Source organism: Artemia franciscana, chromosome 18 (assembly GCF_032884065.1).
Source record: "Artemia franciscana chromosome 18, ASM3288406v1, whole genome shotgun sequence".
NCBI lineage: Eukaryota > Metazoa > Arthropoda > Branchiopoda > Anostraca > Artemiidae > Artemia > Artemia franciscana.
In genome coordinates, this window is record NC_088880.1 from 1,087,345 (window position 1) to 1,107,361 (window position 20,017).

A 20,017-nucleotide genomic window follows, 5' to 3' on the forward strand; every position below is an offset into this window, starting at 1 on the left:
GCGTCAGTATTGCTAACATTTTATCTGTTCGTTAAACCCTGGCTTGTATTAGCAACACTGAAATGTATATTGATAAGAAAAATACAAAAATATCGGTAAAAGGTACAAAGTTAAACACTGTAATTAGTGGTTTGTCGTGATTTGGAGTTTTAATAATCTAGAATTAATTTTATTTGAACTATTCTGACTGAAAAATTTATTATTCTTTAATCATAAGTTGTTGAAACATAGTAATTTGGAACAATCAAAACATAAACAATCCAAAGTACTTGATGTATTGCCAAGATATTTGTGAAAATCAGTTTAATCAGTCAACTCCTTCTAAAACACTTTGGAAAAATTTCAGAAAATTTGCAGGTTATCAGCATAGTGATCAGTCTACTCCAAAGATTAAGTCCAATGATGGTTCAATTATGTACAAGCCATATGAAGTGGCAGAGTCTTTGAATAGTTATTTTGCAGGTCAATCTTCAAATAGTAACACATATAATAACTCTATGTTTATGGAAGCTCAGTTTCCCCCAGGGTCTGTCACTAATCTTGACAAAGATTTTGATATGGATGTGCTAACTTCTACAATACAGTCTCTAAATGACTCAGCAATGGGTGAAGATTTGGTCCACAATAAGATGCTTAGAGCTCTTCCACCGACTTTCTTGGTCCCTCTTCTTTACTTGTTTAACAGATGTTGGGAAAGTGGCACTGTCCCATCTGCTTGGAAGTCTTCTATTCTAGTCCCAATATATAAAGGTAAAGGGGATTGTTCAGACCCAGCTTCATACCGCCCAATTGCCTTAACCTCATGCATTGCTAAACTCTATGAGAAAATGATTAAGTTGAGATTTGAACCCCTTATTGATAATTCTCTTATTGCTGAACAAGCAGGTTTTCGGAAAGGTAGATCAACCCTTGAAACCTAATTCAACTTGATCATGACATTAAGAAAGCTTTTACAAGAAAGAGAGTTGTTTCTGCAGTCTTCTTTGATATTAAGAAAGCTTATGATACATTGGACCCCTTTGCAATCCTAAGACAGGCTCATAAATTTAATGTTGGAAATAATTTCTGGAAGTGGTGCAGGGCAATGCTTTTTAATAGGACTATTAAAACCAGAGTTGGATCCATATGCTCCTCTGCTAGTACAGTCTCATTAGGTGTTCCTCAAGGAGGAGTTTTGAGTCCTCTTCTTTTTAACATACTGATTAATGATATTATTTTGGCTGATATGCCCTCAATAAAGTTTGTCTTATATGCAGATGACTTAGCTCTTTGGACTGAAGGCTCCTCTCCTGAAGCTTGTCAACCCAAGCTCCAGGGAGCAATTGATAAACTGTCAATATGGCTTAATACAAAAAATCTGGTTTTTTCTATCCCAAAGACCACTGGCATGGTTTTTTCTAGGAAAATTGACCTTAGGCAAGATTGTCTCTCAATTAATCTGACTCTATATAAACAACAAATTCATTTTGCCAGGAATGTGAAATTCCTTGGTATGTGGCTGGATAGTAAGTTAAATTGGAATGATCATATCTCTCATCTTTGTGATGCACTTGAAAAACGACTGAATTTTATGCGTGCTGTTGCTGGGCAAAAGTGGGGAGCTAGCCGAGATAGTCTTCAAAAACTATTCACATCTATAATATATGGAAAGATTGAATATTGTCTCCCTGTCTATTACTCAGCTTCAAAAAAGTTAATTTCTAAAATTGAATCAATAGTTCACCATGGCCTGAGATTAATCACAGGTGCACTAAAAAGTACTCCTATTGCAGCTCTGTTCAATGAGGTTAATATACCTTCTTTAGAAGAAAGATTCTTGAAACTTTCTTCTAATTACTTTATGAAAGTAAATACTAACCAAAACCTCCATGTTCTCAAGGAGTGTCTCATAAATCATACATTTCTCTATGAAAATCGGAAGACATATAGTAGTCCAGCCATTATCAAGTTGGTCTCCTTGCTCAATGGCATAGGTGTTCCTGAAAACCTAATCTTTTCTTGTCAGACCCAGATATCTCCCAACACTCCTAATAGCATTGATAATGTTATAGATATAAAAATCCCTGGCATGGATTTTCCTAAGAATAAAATGAATAGTCTAATCCTTCATCAACTTACACTAGCTAAAATGGTTGAATTTTATAATTGGAAAAAGATATTTACTGATGGATCTGTCTCAAATGATGGGAAGGCATCCATAGGCATTTTTTCTGAGTGGAATGGCTCATCAGTTGGGATTAGAGTTTCAGATGGAATCTCCATTTTCCATGCAGAATGTCTTGCTCTCCAAAAAGCTTTGGATACAGTGCTGGAAGTAGGATCAGGCTCATTTGTTATCTTTTCTGACTCTAAAAGTGTTCTTTCTGATCTAAAAAAGAGGCAAGGAAAAGTTATTCCAATTATTGTTCATCTACAGGGAAAAATTCAGAAAATAATGTCTTCTGATGGTCTTCAACTGAAAATGGTCTGGGTTCCTTCTCACATAAGGATTAAGGGAAATGAAATTGCTGACAGTATTGCAAAACAGGCTATCCACCACCCAATTACTTGGAAGGTTGCTCTCACTGTAAATGAAACTTCAAAGTTAATAACCTCTGCTGCAAGTTCTATTAGAATTAATAATAGATGTATTGCAACAACAAATATTTATGTTTTGTCTTTTGAGGGGCATTATATCCCACATCACCTTATCCACCCAAATAGGAAAATTGCAAACTCTATTTTCCGTCTGAGAACTGGTCATGCAATGACCAGATCTCGTCAAGCACTATATCATCTTACAGATAGCAAGTCATGCCCTTTTTTTAGGTGTGTAAATATTGATGAAACTATAGATCACATTCTCTCAGAATGCCCTCGTTTCACAACTGAGAGAAATATTCTGATCAGAAAAATTGAATCATTGGGACTGAAGACGTCCACTCCTCTCGTTTTAGGTTTCACTCGTGTTAGTAAAGATAAGGAGTTAAAAATATTGGAGGCATTGGGAGTTTTTGTGTCTTCAACAAAGATTTTCAACTGGTTGTAATTTCATTTTTTTTTTTTTTTTTTTTTTTTTTTTCAGTCACAAGAGTGTGGTGAGAAGAGAAGATGATTTGATTTATTTGTTTTGTATGTTCTTTTCGTTTCTGTGATTTTAAGTTTAATTATTGTTTGGTGACGCAGAGGGCGAAAGCCGAGCGTATTTTCTCTACAACAACAACAACAACAACTTGATGTATGTATATAATTTATTGTATTAGACCCCCTAAAAATTTTGTTACATCGAATTTTCTTTTACCATGTGCACATTGGGTCTTTAATGCTCATTCTGTGCTGTGCTCTTAGCAATGACAGTAATATCATTGGTGCTCAATCACCATTGGAAAATAGTAATGGTAAAATTCTAGTTTAACTTCTTTTCACTGCCTTGGAAAGTTGTTAGGGAAGGAAAAGGAATCTTTCAGTAATGAATTCAGGGCCAAAAACATGTTCTGGGATGATATTGCCAAGTTTCTATGTTAACCCTATTCTGATTTCTAAGTCTTAAAAATTTCCTTACTCAATAGAATGTTAAAATTTTGAAAATCCAACATTTTAACATAATTTTCAGTTATCAGTTTCTTTTTCTTTGTTTTTATAAAAGCAATTCCTTATTTTGGGCAGGATTTTACACCATATCAACAGGTGTTTTCTTAATTTAGGAAATGCATTGGCAGATTTTTGAAACCTCATAAATTAGGATCAAGCAAAGTTGTGAATCTGAAAACAGTTTTCTTGTACTTCCCTTAAGCGGAAAATTTGTTTAGCAAGGTTTCCTTTTCTTAACACAAACATTTTTAAAGGTCACTGCTCTCTATAGGGAGAAGGAATAGAGGTAGGTACTTCAAAGTACCTTCCCATGACTTACTTTAGTCTGTTGAACCATCTTGAAAGTTTCAATTTCTTAGCCTAACCCCTTCCAAGATAGTCAAAAGTATTTTAACTAGAATTTTACCCATTATTATGTTAAAGTCAAGGGTAAAGATCTAGATTAGGGGCTATTGAGAAGAAAATATATCAAGGAAACAATTTTTACTTCCTAATCTAGAAAATAATTTTATCTAATACATTTTGACTACAGCTCCACTGTACTTTAGCCCCTGCCCCCTAATTTGTAAATATTTAGTCTAATAGGCCTATATTTCATTCTGTTACCCATCATTTTTGTTTTTCTGGTTCTTGTTTCATCACAGTTGATTCAATTTATGGATACACAGGTTGAAACAAACATAGCCTATTTGCACATTAGGGTTGGGAGGGGGAGGTAAAATATAGTTGAGCTATAGTCAAATTATGTTAGCTTCAGTTATTCTGTCTATTATGGAGTAAGAATTGTTTTCTTAACATGTTTCCTTCTCAATAGCCCCTAATCTAGATCTTTAGACTGCCAAATCTAGTTCCTACAATATCTTATAAATACAAAAAAACATCCATTTTAAACTATTTATTTACTATTTGACCATGTAAAAATAAGTGATGAACAACTCAATAAAATCCAAGAAAACAATGAAATTGACTTATTTTCAAGCAACTTGTGATTGCTTTTGTTTCATTTCAACAAATCTTAACCAAACCAAAGTGGTCATTGTTTTAATGTTGATTTCAAAAATTCAATACATTTTTTAACATCAGTTTAAAAAATTGAAATTGTTACTTAACATTAATCAGAGAATACTTTTTTCCCAGAAAAGATGTTTTTTTTAAAGAAAAGTTAAAGAGCTGTATTTACCCAAAGACAAGCTGACAAAAAATCAAATATTATTTCAAACTGAAAATGGTCAGAGGTCATTATCAATAAATAAATTAGACCCCATGCATACACAAATCACAATTTAAACAAGTCCAACTTAAAATTAACAGTAATTCCTACATTTGGAGTATGGCTTAGAACCATTAAGGTTTTTAAAAAACAGCACCATTTGTGCTTTACTGAATACAATATGTATTTATTTATTTTATTTTAAAATGTTAATAAAGTAAAAGTCGCTAAGATGTTTAGGTGTGAAAACCAATGTATAAATTATGTTGGTATTATAAATTTATTTATAACTAAATAAATTAGACCCCAAGCATACAGAAATCATAATATAATCCAATCCAATTTAAAGTGAACAGTAATTGCTACAGTGGGAATATGGCTAAAAACCATTAAGTTTTTTAAAAACAGAGCACCATTTGTGCTTTACTGAATACAATATGTATTTATCTATTTTATTTTAAAATGCTAATAAAGTCAAAGTTGCTAAGATGTTCAGGAGTGAATACCAATGTGTATTGAACAGTCAGTCTAGTTTTATTCTTTTCAGTACTCTTGGTTGATTTTCTTTCTTTTTTTTCTTTTTGATGTTCTGACAAATAAAAACACAATTCAAAATAATAACTTTTCTGTAAAGCATAATGATACTCTGGCTTTCAGAATTTTTAAGAGCATATTACAACCATAAAAGATAAGACATCAAGACAACCATTAAAAGTGTCATAGCAGAGCATGGTTTGGACTCAGAAGTGGAAATTGTTTGTGCCAAAGTTTTATGGGTTGTTGTTGAATCCTCAACCTCTCCTGACCAAGGTTTGTTGTAAAAAATTTCCCCTAAGAAATTCAAACCACCTGCTAATCTCAGAGTTCAAAGTTGAAAGAAGCAAAGGACTGTTGAATATTGAAGATATCAAGGATGTAGAACAATGGCCAACAAAAAACTCAGCACTGATGCCTGTAACCAAATGAAGAGTCAACCATGGCCTATCACAACCAGAAGTTTAAAAGGCAATTTGGAAAAATATGTCCAATAAGAGGAAATTAAAAATTAAAGCCTGTTGAAGCTGTTGCGCATGATTGTGCCTCATGGAAAACATGTGTTGGTGAATTTAGGGATGCTGAATAAGGTTGGGAAGTATCTAGCTCTCATCAAAAGTAAAGCAACTCCCTAAAAGTTCCCAGCATGGGCCTTAATTTGCTATGAATTGTAAATTAAGGCTATTCACTACTTCCTTTTCAACAATCCCTAGAAGATTCAATATAAAACCCATCAACATTCCTGAATTTTTCCACATATGCCATTTTGACAACCTGCATGCACATAGTGTCTGGATTTAGCTCAATATTCCTGAAAAGTTCAACCTAATGCTTAAAGCCATTCCTTGCAGCCAACCTAATGCTTAAAGCCTTCAGTTCTTGCAGATACACCATTTTGATGCACCTGGTTGCACATAGTTTCTGGTTCAACATTCCATGAAAGTTTCAACCTAATACTCATACCCATTCCTGATAGTGCAGATATACCCTTTTGACCAACTTAATGTGCATACTTTGGCTTTTGATTTAGTCCAATATCTCCCTAATCATTCTTTAAAAGTTAGAATGAATTAGAATGTCCAAGGATTTGTCTTTATTGCTGGCAAGTGTTATTTAAGCTAGTACTCTTTTCTGTTCTTAAGATATTGATATAATCTTTTGAAGCTTGGATGCATATATTGTCTTCTGGTGGGTTTAACAACCTTCTAGGTGTTCTTTGGAAGTTTCAACTTGATACTCTTTGCTGTTTTTGAGGTGTTGTAGATACACTCTTTTGACAACCTGCATGTGCATAATGTGTTTTGATTTTGCTCTATATATCCCTCAGCATTCACTGAAAGTTTCAAGATGATACCCTTAGATACTACTGAGATATGGTTGAAATGCCATTTGGACCACCTGAAAACACATTGTGCCTTTTTGATTAGTTCAAAACCACCCACAACATGCTCTAAAAGTCTTGATTTAATACCCCTAGCCATTCCTAGCAAGATTTCCTGAAAATTTAAACTGAATATCCCTATCATTGTTGAAATATTACAGATATGACCTTTTAAAAATATGAAGGCCCTTACTGTCTTTTGTATTGGTTCTTCCTCCCCCTCAACAACCTCCAAAAGTTACCATCTGTTACCCTTAGATGTTCCTGAGGCATTGCAGATGCACCCTTGTGACAACCTAGATGAACATACTGTTTGATTCAGTTTTATATGTGGCTGAAGGCATAGTTATTGGATGTTTTGACTATTTTTAACAAAATGGCTACTCCAAAATTTTGATCAATATCTTTGGAGGTTGAGAAGAAAGGGACAACTAAGAAGGGCATGAAGTAGGGGCTGGTATCCCTCCAATCTCTTTTGGATCCATTTTTTACAGAGATGCAACATATGCAAAGTTTTCCCATGAAAATCCATGGGACAGTTGTATTGTAATCCTGATTTCTTTTTCAAGATACTGCACAGTAAGTTCCACTATTCACACATACAACAAGACAAATGTTTTCAACTGTTAAGGTTGAAGATTGTACAAATTACTGTAAATCATATTTCCAGCAAGATGAGGTGGTATTGAGTCTCCTGTAAATCATTGTTTCAACATTATTTAAAAGAAATATACCAGTTGTAGCACTAATTTCAGCTTTTAAAGTTTTCTTTGCGGGTTTTCTCAAACTGCCCATGTTTCAGGAAAGATTTACTTATGTTTTTGCTATGTTGTTCATTTTCATTTTTCCACTGCATTGCTGAGTGCTCACCCAATTGGTTTTGTTTCTTATCTCTCCAACAGTGCATCATCACAGTGGTGGTTTTGACATCTCTTTCACTCTGGGCAAAATCTTGATTATCCCTCCCCCCTGTCTTCCAAAAATTTTCAGGCTGTATTTTTTATACAATGTCCATTTATTAACAATTTTTCATTTGCTAACAATATCTTACATTTATTTAAGTCTAACTTTTCTTATTTTAGCATCTGCAAATTATTAATGGTGATGAAGATATAAGAAAAATGAAAATTTTGGATTTACTTTGCTTAAACTTACTGCCAACTGAGCCCTCTACTTTATTTTAATAAAAATTCAAAATGATTATAACTGTTTGATTATTTCTTTGAAATTTTTTGCTGCTAAAATCTCTGCACCAGGGGTAAATGTTCTGTTTTCCTCTAAAACCGCCTCTGCATCATCAACCTTGTTTTGTTCCTAAAGAATGCTGCTGGCTGTGGTATAGCCCTTTAAGCACCAAGAACATTGAACATGAAATAACAGAACACTTTTTCTGCTGTTCAATTTTCAAACAAAACGGTTTCAGTATGCAGCAATGTAACAGTTTTATTAGAAGTTTGAAGCTTTATCAGAAAGGGTACAAAACTTTAATTTTCTGAAATTGGAGCATTTTCCCCTACAAATTTGATACAGCAAAAACAAAAATCACCTGTTTTCAATTCAAGTCAGATTCTAATTCAACACATGTCAAAATAGTTGAAGAATGCTTGTGGATGGAACCTGGTGCATTTGACATACTTGTTCTTGTTGCTTTGTTTCTTCATTCCTCTTCAACTTTGTTTATTGTATAAAAGTATAAAAGACTATTCAGATAGTAGAAGCTATAAAACTGAAAAATTGTTTCAGGTGTAAGAACAGAATTGGATAATCATATGGAGTGTAATCATATGACCTAGGTCACATGGCTCTTCTTTTTTTCATAGTATTGCATGTATGCCATAGGAATAGAATTTCCAAATGCCATCTGTAATGGCCCACTTCCTGTCAACTATGAAAGTCCAGCAAAGATTTCTTCACTGTTTACAGTGTAAATGTTGTCAATATTTGGCCATTTCCAATTTAATCCGATAATAATCTAATTTAAATTTTTAAGTTGATTAAAATGGCAGATTTAGTTTTGACTTGTCCTTTGTCTGGAAAGTCCAGAATCCTACTGACAAAACATGGCACCTCACTTTTTTGTTACTGAGGAAAACAACATAGAGTTTGTCAAAGTGCAGTTCAAATTCCAACCCGATAGGTGGCAGAATTTTGAAGTCAAATGTTGAAAATGATTGAGACTAGTCATCTTCAACTATTACCTCATTGCAAGCTTTGTTTCCTCTTTTGGCTTTTGCAATGCAATAATCAGGATTAGAACGCTGATAGAATGCCACAATCTCAGGCATCACCTTGAGAAGGGTGTGCCACTGCAGCCCTGTTGATGAACCAGATTTGGTTTGCCTCCAGAACTTGTATAAGCCATTTGACTCATTGTCCAGCATGTCTGGGAGGTTTCCAAGATAAGAATTTTTGAAAAGTTCTGGTATTTCAGGGTAAAGAAAAGTTGACAATGAAGCCATCACTTGTACTTCAGGAGCTTTGGCCTTTTCATAGCCAGAAGGCTTTTCACAGCCTCGGGGGCTGGCACACCTTCTGAAACAAGTTTTTTGTATCTAATGTTTTTTTGTTAGATGTCATGTTTGAGACAAACGTGGTATTTGGCAGAAGGCATATAATTTTGATCTTATGGCTTTCACACTCCTTGCTAAGTAGCAGAGAGTGGGATGCGTGCCCATCTAAGAACAAGAACATTGGTTTCAGAACTCCTTTTCTTCCAAGGTAGGAAGAAGACTTTAGTAACACATCCTAAAAAATTTCTACTCTCATCCATCCCGTTTTAGATACAGTCTTATATACACCTTCTGGGCAAGCATCTTTCAGATCTTGGGATACTTGGTATGATTTGTATGGATAGAAAATGAACTGTGGGCACCTACTTACATCTGAAGACACACAAAACAGTACATTAAGACTAGTCTTATCATTATCATACCTTACAACTTGCTTGGAACTTCGTTCTGCAATAACTACTTTACCATGGGGAAGGAATAGGAAAGCTGTCTTGTCACAGTTCCTGACTTGTTCAGGGAACATTTTTAGTCAGTCTGGTATTCCACTACACCAAACAGGAATTTTGACACTTGGTATAGTTCAACAATGCAACATTCTTTGCTATTTCCATTTAATTTTATCAAGAAAAAACTAATGTGCCTACTTTTCAAAAAAGATTAGATATAAAAGCCGACCTAGCCGTATTTTTTTTCTTAAATAAATTGCCAAGTAATGACAATTTGGACATAACTTACCTGAGAAATTGTTGGGAACTCTTTTTGTGTTGAAAACAACCAGATACGTGTCCAAACATGTCCACGTTACTCATCGTCACAATATAACGACGACTCCAAGAGATGGCCTCCTTGTCACAGCTGAGCAGAGTTATCCTGTCTTGGAGGAAAATTTCGACAGTGGTTCCAAAATTGTATTGTCAAAAAACTTATTCACAATCTATTATTCCAAAAATTAAAGAAGCTGACTCCAGCCCAATCCTCCACCCAAAAAACAGCGATATATTAACGATACTTTATTCCAAAACATATGAGTGGTGACCCCTACCCCTCCATGATCCAATCTGCCTCCCTCCCCCTGAAAAAAAATCAATGATAAATCATACGAGCTGAGTCCTGGCCCTCCTTCCATGTCGAATCATCAGTGCCTTTACCCTATATGTGTTTTTGAAAATCATAAAAATTTGGATTTCAGTTGTCAATGATAATAACCTCTGTATAGACTTATGCTGTTCAAACTGTATGTTGAATTAAAAGTGTAGAGGAACATGATTTAAGGCTGACTTTTTAACAAACCTTTAACAAGGCATGGCTTCTTAAAATACCCTTTTTTTAGGAGAGGAATGAAACTCTAAAATTGTCCCTATTTTAAGTTAGGAAGTCTTTGTCTGCTCTCCCTGGACACTTAGTCTGAGCAATGCTTTTCCTGGACACTTGTTCTGAGGGTTTTGAGCCAAATCTTGAATATTTGGGTGATGAGTATGCTATAGTCTTCTTTAATACATAAAAACAATTTCCAAGAGGATTTAGGAACTTGGATTATACTTCCTTGGCCTTCTTTTTCACATGGTCAATGATCATTCTGATCAAAGTGGTGGTTTAAGGACTGTGCTGAGAATGAATGAATGAATGAACTTTATTATCTGTAAAAGTATAAAAACACAAAGTACAGAGTATTATAAAAAAAACAAAAACAAAAAAAGATAAACAGAGAGAAAAAATTCAAACTAACAAAAGACAACATGGACTAATTAACCAGTATCAATATGGCAAAATGGCTGCAGAGTGTCGTAAGAATCCAAGAAGGCACATCTATTAAACCAAATGGAGCAATTATTTTTCTGTTTTGGTGCCTGTTTTGGAAGCCGGAGGAGGAATTTGCAATATCTGAAATGTATGTTCTGTTTTATGGTAAACACAGATTCTTAGTATCTAGAGTATGGCATTCATAACTAAAATTAAATCCAACTTCAGTATGAATCATAAGGCTTATTAGATTCGATCGTATTTAAAATATATAAATCTAATGATTTTTTTGTCTGTAGGTTTCATTTTCTAGTCTGAATATAAGATCTTGGCAACTCTTGGAGCCTAGGGGATCTTGAAGTTATTTGGTTCAACAGAATGTCAGACTCTCCTCGCCATGGCCGGAAGTCATTCGGGAATCTTGTCAAACCTCAGCCTCCTTGTGAGAAAACATTTATGGAAAATATGGCTGGACTAATAAATGAAGTTGTACCTCAGGTAGGAATCTTTTTCTTCTTTTTGGTGTCCTAGGCTCCATATTTCATGTGCTTCCTGTGTTTAATTTTTACTGAATAGTTAAAAAAAAAAAAAATCAAACCAATACTTTTGCTAAAATAAAAATGTATCATAGTTGATCTTATGCAAAATTTTAAAACCCCTCATTTTAGATTCAGATTCATTTATTCAAAAATTCATATTCATCAAAATCTTCAACTTGCCCAAATGGAGAGACAAACTCGACTACTGGGCAAGACATATAAACAAAATTTAACAATCCTCATTGATACAGAACAAACAAAAAATGAACCACTATTTCATCAATAAATAAAAAAAGAGTATCTTTAATGAGAGTATTTAAGGTGGAGTGAGGCCAAAATAAAATAAAAAATTTTTACCAACCGTTCTTGCAAGCAGATTCCATTATATAACTTTTTAATCGTCTCTTGAAAGATCCTTTTGGTAACTCAACAAATTTATTTAATGAATATTTGTTGGCTATTGATGGGATCATATACCGGAGGTTGAAACGGGATCTTTCATTTTTCACCAGAGGAGTTTGTATGGGTTAACACATCTAGTTATCAGTGAATTTTGATGTTTGGACAGTAAATTCTGGTCAAAAAAGAAATTATGTACATGTTGAATCTTAAAAAACCAACTAGATAATAGGAGATGAGATTTCCGTGTAAGAGTCATTATGTCTAGAAACAGGTAAGAGGTACCTGTTTCAGAGTGGATATCTGTACTCCTCGGGTGTTGTAAAAACTTATCTAGAATTTGAATAGCTTTGTTTTGCAGGGTTTGTAGTGGTTTAATATGTGATTTAAAAGTCAGCAAAAATATAGCTGAGCAATATTGGATTTGTGCATCAATTAGGCAAAAATATAGGATTTTTAGAACCTTATATGAGAATAAAAATTTTAGTCGGTGGAGTAAACCTATATATCTTGATAATTTTAGTTGCAACAACGAAATATGTGTTTTAAAATTCATGGTAGGGTCAAAAACGATACCTAAATATTTTGCTGTGTATACTCTTTTTATTTCATGAATAGCATCAATGGTAATTTCATTCAGAGAAATATTTTTCAACTTTTGATTTGATCTTCCATAAATAATAAATTCTGTTTTAACAAAATTAGGGACAAGTTTGTTAATTTGGAACCAATTTGTGATGAATTTTGCAACTTCAATCAGTTTTTCTTTCAGTGCATCTAATGTTGGTGCTTTTAAACTTGCTGCAGTATCATCCGCAAACATAATTGTTAATGCATTTTCAGGAGTAGATTTAGGGAGATCATTTATATATATTAAAAATAATAGAGGTCCTAAAATTGAACCTTGCGGTACACCGATATTATTATTCGATGTCTCAGACGAATATTCACCATCAATATCTACCACAAACCTTCGATTGTGCAAATATGATTTGATTAATTTTAAAGGTACTCCTCTTATTCCCGTATTTTCAAGTTCTTTAAATAGAATTTCGTGATTTAAAGTGTCGAAAGCTTTCTTAATATCAAAAAACAATATAGCTGCTAAACAATCATCATCTAAAGCATCATTAATGAAAATATGTGTTGCGGCGACAGCATCTTCTGTCGATCTTTCTTTTAAAAAACCAAACTGGAACTTCGAAAAAAAATTTATCTTTTCCAGAAATGATGTAAGTCTATATTTCATTATTTTTTCAAAAACTTTAGCCAGTGGGGAAAGGACGAGGGGAAACCCCTCATTTTAGTGGCTGATAATCGAGGTTTAATGGTTTAAAAAAGGTACATGTCCAGTTACTTGCAATACTCTCAGGAATCTTTGAGGAGGATATTGAACGAAATCTGAACACACTATGTGTAAAATCAAAGCACAAAATTTCCGACTATTTCAAGAAACTTTGAGGAAGAAATCGAAACACACTGTTTGTATAATGGTTGTCAAAGGGGCGTATCAGCAATATCTCAGGGACAGCATACAATATTAAGCTGAAACTTTCAGGGAATGGTTGAAAGTGATCGAGAGGGGCAAGCCCATCTGTCACCTACCCTATTTAGATGCCCCCTCCCCAACACCGATCAAAATTTTGAATTTAAGATATTTGCTCAAAATAGTCAAAAGGTCTAATAATTATGCCTCTCAGGATACTGCAGTCCCACAATCTCCGGTTTAAGAGTTGTAAGTTATGCGATTTGCCCTTTATTTATATAAAGCATTTATTATTGTGGGGAGCCGGTGCCCCTTCATCCAAAAATTTACCCCCAGAAATACCCCCCCCCCCCCCGCGGAAAATTCCTCTTATGGAAAATTCCCCCACATGCAAATTTGAGCAACCATAGAGAAAGTACAAAATAGGTATATCAAATAGGTACATCTGTTGATTAGATGTCCTAAAAGGTTACCAAAGCACCAGATACCAAAAATGCTTTACAATAGTGGCTGGTTAGTCTCCAATAACTTTCAATTTATAAAAAAAGGAATAGATTTCCGATTGACTGAGGATCCTTCAAAGTCTATACGACCACGAGGGGGAAGTTGGGGATAAGGAATGAGCATCTCCCCTATATGGAATAAATTCTGCTAATTACGGGGTTTAATGTTACTCTTTATTTTCATAATAACTCCGACCACCAGAAATATCTCAAGAAATCAAGAGGGATCAAATGTCAATATCTATTCTCCTCCTCCTCCTCTCTTTCTTTAAAACTAGTATTCCTGTGAAGGCTCAATGAGAGTTAGGATCCTTTGAGGCATCTGCCCCCTCCCTAACAACAATAAAAAAGGGCATGCGATGGGGTTGGTTGCCCTCCGATCATTTTTGAATTTAGAAAGAACACAGAAATTCCCAATTTCCAGTTGAATGAGCCCTCCAAAGTTTATATGACCACCCTTCCCATAAAAATCTTTTATCCTATTAATGGGCAACTTGCATAGCTTACAACTCTTGTCTTGAAGACTGAAAGGGGGGCTATCAAACCCGGAGGCATGATTATTTGACTTTTGGATTAAATGGCTATCTCAAATTTTTATCAGATGTGTTAGGGAAAAAAACGGTGTGGGGGTGGCTTGTTGCCCTCCAATCACTTTTGACTCTTAAACTGTATTAAGGTGAAACTTTTAGGGAACGTTTAGGGGAAGTTCGAATTCAACGATAATACTATATCCATGCAGGTGTTCAAAAAAGCATATTTGCAATATTTTAGGCAGCACTGCTCTATCATAGATAGCAATATCATTGAAACTTTTAAAGGAGCTAATTCGATTGAAAATTAAATGTTGTAGTGCGCTTTTTAAGATTCAAAAGGGATTGGAGGGTAAGCAGTCCACCTTCCAAACCCATTAATTTTTCAAATACATCCAATACAAAATTTTGAAATAGCCACTTCATTCAGCATAGTTCAAAGGTCCAGTAACTACGTCTCTAGGGATATTGGGTATGCCAACCCCCCAGAGTTACAATTGTAACTGTTTTTTTAAGACTGTAAAAAAAAAAAGAAGTTAATTTTACTAACAAAATTAAAAGAGTTATGGTTATTTGTTAAAATTTGTTATTTCAGCCATATGGGAGTCCGACGCTAATTGACCCCAAAGAAGAGATATTATGGTGCAAATTCGAAAAGATTGACCATTCACAGCAGCAATTTGCGTTCACTTCTGAGCCTGAAGCAAACGGTAACAATCCTCCTGTAATTCTGGTGCTAGGATATTCAAAAGGATACCAGGTAAATGAAATTCTTAATAATACTACTAGTAGTTACTACAATGTCAGCCCAGAGTTGGAGAGGTGAGTATTGATGAGTAATGGAGACTGGATTTGTCATTATCAGTTTTATTACATGTATCTAATTATATGATTTATTTGACTAGCTTTGTTGACTTTCGCTTGACCACAAACCCTCATAGGTTTTCTCCAGCGTGAAAGTTTCTTTTTTATTTATTTATTTGCAAATGCTAAAAATAATTACTTAAACTTTTTTTTGAACATTCTCCCTCCTCCTCCCGCACTTTCAATCTCCCCTCCTTCCTTTCCTTCCAATCTTACTCTCTCCTCAACTCTTTACTCCTCGTCTCCGTCCTCCCATGGAATAAATGTCATCCTCCATCTTAAAAGCTGACCTTGCCGTCTTAATATTTATTTTATTATAGCCCTATGAAGTGGTATTGAAATACATTTCTTGTATATTTAGTGATCTAACATTGGTTTATTTGAGCTAACAATTAAATTGGTCCTCACACAGTTCTTCTGAAATTGTCCTCCTCTGGAACAAATATCCTCCTCCATCATAAAAGCTGACCTAGCCGTCTTAATCTTTCCTTTATTATAGCCATTACCACTTCCCCTTGCCATTACCCTTTTTGTGAATCAGACTAGCCGTAATTTGGTGGGCACAAGTGCAAAGAAGTGGTATTCCAAAAGGGATTGGCCGAATGATAATAATATTTTATGTATTACTACTGTAGCTGGACTCCTTGCTAATTTCTGAGTCCCATTCTACCTGCTATGTACTGGTGCTTTCTCATCTTTAGCTCGTTTGATTTGAATGTCTAGTATTACCATATCATCGAATGCTTAAAACGTGCTGAAGAAGTCGCTGTGTCTCTAATCCGAGTACGTTCTAATACCGTAGTTCTATCTGGAAGGAAGATCCTGAATTAAAATATGTCAAGAACCGTATTAAATTGTGGCCGAGGATGTAGATCGCCTGCAGCCGACCAAAGAGAGGACAAGTATTTGATTTAAAACAATGGTTTAAGCTGCATTTTAAACTGTATTTACGCAGTGTTCCCTATAACGGCTCTTGAGTTTCCTAAAGATGCAGCTCACTGGAGACGTGTTATCAATTCAACCAAGATGAATAGGCCTGCTGACAATGGTGTTTGTATTTCTAGTCACGCTTGGCTGAATCATTATAAAGGGATTTTTAATGTAATTGATTATAATGTGCATTGCTTTTTTCACAGATCTTTGCTCTAAATTTTTGCCCACAAATGTCCAACAAAAATATGTTTTTCCTTTTTCTCTTGCGACTGTTCTAAATGGTGTAAAGCAACTTAAATAAAAAGCGTGGACTCTGATGGTATTTGTGTGAATCACTTTGAATTTAGAGTCAGTTGTTGTGGTTCCAAATTTACAATTATTTTTTCATATGTGTTTGTCATCTTCCCTTGTTCCAGATTCATTTTTATTTGGGACTGTCACTTCTATTTTGAAAAGCGGAAAAGACGCTTTGAATTGCAATTCTTATAGACCAATTACAGTTGCCTGCAATCTAAGTAAGGCATTTGAATATATGCTTCTGCTACATACCAATATGAACTGTCAGCTTGATGTGTATCAGTTCGGATTCAAGTTACGTGTTGGCGCACCAGCTGCTGTATTGCAGGATGCTCAGACCAACGGTCATGAACTTCGCATTTGTACGCTTGACTTAGCTAAGGCATTTGATTCTGTTTGCCATGCCCAGCTTTGGCATTCTCTCGCTGTTCATGAGTTAATTCGTCAATTATTTTATTGCTGCGTTTTCGGTATGGTGATGCTTATGTTAGACTGAAGAAGCAGTCACGTGTTTTAGGAAATATCCCTGTTAGGTCAGGCGTTCGCCAAGGTGGAGTTTTATCCCCATATTTATTCAAAATCTGCGTTAATCATGTGTTGATTAATATCAAATCTATCTGTTTTCTAGACTATACCAATGTCTCTTAGGTTGCTTAAGCAGATGATATATTGTTGATTAGCAGAACGAGATCAGGCCTGGTCCACTCAGTTGATCTTGTTTCTTTTTTCTAATATTAGATTAACCCTGAATTTTGATAAGTGTGAGTACCTGGCATTCAATGTAAAATCACCAGGTGCAGTTTGTGCACTGCCATATAGACCTTCTTCAATTCGATGTGCGAGTGTTATTAAGTGGCTTGGTATCCATATTTGCAGTACGCTCTCTGGGATCCATCTAAAAGCTCTTGTCGACATTAAACACATGCTTCAGATAGATTACGCGAAAATCGTCCTAATGTTATTCACGTCGATCACTCGCCCGTCTTTATAGTACATTTTGTGACCACTCCGTTTTATTTATGTCTGGTATTTATCTACAGCTCCAGAAGAAGCAACTAAAATCAATTCGAGTGATGTACTTTCGGTATCTGAAGTACCTACTTTATTTGCCTCGTTTCTACCGTAATCATGTCCTTATTGGTAAATACGGTGCTACGTATATTACTCAGTAATTTGAAATATAAAATACTGTTTTAGATGATAATGCTGTTTTTTCTGTAGGTTGTTTCCACCCATGAATTGGGTTCTTTTGCCGTTTGTGATTTGGATTACATTTGTGTATATTGAAGTTTCTTTATGTTTCTTTTTTCCTACTTCTCCGCTTGTGTTTTGTTGTTTTGTAGCAGGTCAAAAAATAAATTAGCTAAGGATAACTTTACGTTCTGGGGATGGGAAGAACGCTGATTCCTCGTGAATTAGTAGAATTATAGGAAGAGGAAATCTGCCTATGTTCTTTTTTTGTTTTGTTTTTAATCAAATGGTGCTTTAGATTGAATGGAAGATTAGATTGGAATGGAAGATTTCAGAGAATTATAGCTTGAAGACAGAAATTTCCTTCTTGAAATAGTGCGCAGTACCAAAAAATTCTTTTAATTTTCTATTAGGATTTAGCCCTGTCCTGTAAAGAAAGAAGGTAGTTATTTGTGTTTTTCATCAGTACTCATAAAGTCATAGACATCGTGTATGTTTTTGGTCTTTTATGGACTCTAGGAGAACTTATAATTTTAATGTATACTAAAGACTTGTTTTTCCTCCAAAGCTTTTGATTGTTCAAGTAACACACTTCTGTAGTCGCAACAGTACTATGCAACAGTAAAACAGTACAGTACTACGATATCCTATACCGTTGAATACCGGCTAACCATTGATAAAATTTACAACTATTGTAAATAGAAAAAGTTAGATAAAATCATTTCCATCGTCGCAGACCTCTTATATGTTTCGATCTAATTTAGGTTCTTGGGAAACTTCAGAAGATTTTGCTATACAAAACTGTCGTGAATTTTTCGTAGACATACAGGAGGGATTCAAAGTAGGGCATGGCCGTGGCTGCTTAACGTAGCAAGGACAGTGAAAATGAGTCACGTTATCGGAATAGGCTAAGTGGAGAATTGCAGGATTGCATGTATCTTTAAATTTTAGGGGAAATTCATGAATTCAATTCTAGTGGAAAAGATGTCATATGCAGCTATGCAGTTTTTCGGAAATGTTCGAAATAATTCGAAAGTTTCTGAAAATAAGTAGCTGTAGTTCTCCTTTATAGCCGGAATTGTCTTTAGGAATTAACAGGTTGTTAATTTTAAATTTTTGCGTACGAAAAGTTTTGCCAAATTTAACAAGTTTAATTCCTCCTATTTATTTTTACTGTTCAATGCAACAAGACGGACGAAAATGTGTCTGTTCCTAATAACTTCATAATTAAAAAAAAGACAAATCCCAGAAAGTCGCTGTTGTCAGGTAAGAATAGACCCAAGGTGTCAAGGTGTCCAGGTGTCAAAATGTTGCTATCTTGATGTTCTTTGTGCTAAAAGAAATTACCCTCTTTGGTCAGAGTTGTGCTTAAAGGTTATATTTTCCAAGTCTATATGATTCATGTTAATCTCATGGCTCATGAGTATTGAGCTTTTTTATTTCAGTTGTTGACCTTTCAGTCATTTGAACTAACTACCAGTCAGTTTAATTATCTCCCTTGGTCAAAATTCTGCTTAAAAGTTATGTTTTACAAGTCTATAATTCACCTTAAGCTCAAGGTTTATGAGCATCGATCTTTTTTTCCGTTTTCGGTTTTTCTGGCAGTTGTCTGAATTTCTCAGTCTCAACTGACAGTCAGTTAAAACTACCTCCTTTGGTCCAGTTTCTGCTTAAACGTTATGTTATATAGTTTCATATAATTCATATTAAGCTTAATCATGTTAAGCTGAAGGTACATGAGCATTGAACTTGTTTGGTTCAGTTCGATTTTCTGTCAGTTGACTGACTTTCTCAATCTCAACTGATAGTCAGTCGAACTGACTTTCAGTCAGTTAAAAATTCCCCCATTGGTTAGATTTCTGTTTAAAAGTTATGTTCTTCAAGTCCATATAGTTTATGTTAAGCTCAAGGTTTAAATTTATTGAGCTTTTCGGTTTCAGTTATGGGCTGAGCTTTATTCTCTTTTTTCAGGTTTGGGCTGTACTGGCTAATGGAGATGCACATGAAGTTGTATCATACAGACAGGGGAAAGTGCGATGCCTCAAATTGCTTCCTAGACCCGAAAAAGTAGCTGATCGCGTGGATCCTTATAGTCACCGACGCCCTATTATTGCCATTTGCGACAGCCATGGAATGGAAACCAACCTATCTTTATCAGCTTTTACATCTGTCACATTTTTATCCCTCAAAAGTGGTGAAACAATTAAAACTATCAAATTCAAAAATCCGGTTTGTGATATTCATGCCAATGAAAGAGTTGTTGTTGTAACCTTCCCAGAAAAAGCAGCAATATTTGATGGATGCACTTTTGAAGATCGGTTTGTTTTAAC

General features: G+C 34.8%; 2 protein-coding genes across 4 annotated transcripts in view; both read left to right on the top strand.

Annotated features, from left to right (window-relative positions):
* The first annotated feature begins 84 nt into the window (after positions 1-84).
* Positions 85-20,017, top strand: part of LOC136038477 (BCAS3 microtubule associated cell migration factor-like) — a 115,600-nt gene continuing 95,667 nt past the window's right edge. The window contains exons 1-4 of one of the 3 annotated variants that reach the window (XM_065721548.1): positions 85-102; positions 11,245-11,443; positions 14,998-15,162; positions 19,659-20,017. The exon at positions 19,659-20,017 is cut by the window's right edge and continues 912 nt beyond it. In XM_065721548.1, coding sequence (XP_065577620.1) covers positions 11,324-11,443; positions 14,998-15,162; positions 19,659-20,017 — 644 coding nt within the window. In that variant the 5' untranslated portion in view covers positions 85-102; positions 11,245-11,323. Of the gene's footprint in view, positions 103-219; positions 275-11,244; positions 11,444-14,997; positions 15,163-19,658 lie in introns of those variants that run through there. The other 2 variants (XM_065721547.1, XM_065721549.1) reach the window with 2 other exon arrangements.
* LOC136038976 (uncharacterized) lies at positions 1,085-3,028 on the top strand. Its single transcript, XM_065722495.1, has one exon. The coding sequence runs from the start codon at positions 1,085-1,087 to the stop codon at positions 3,026-3,028; it is 1,944 nt and encodes a 647-aa protein (XP_065578567.1).

Excerpts from the sequence above, each read along its gene's own strand:
- LOC136038976 (XM_065722495.1), top strand. The coding sequence starts at position 1,085 with ATGCTTTTTAATAGGACTATTAAAACCAGAGTTGGATCCATATGCTCC.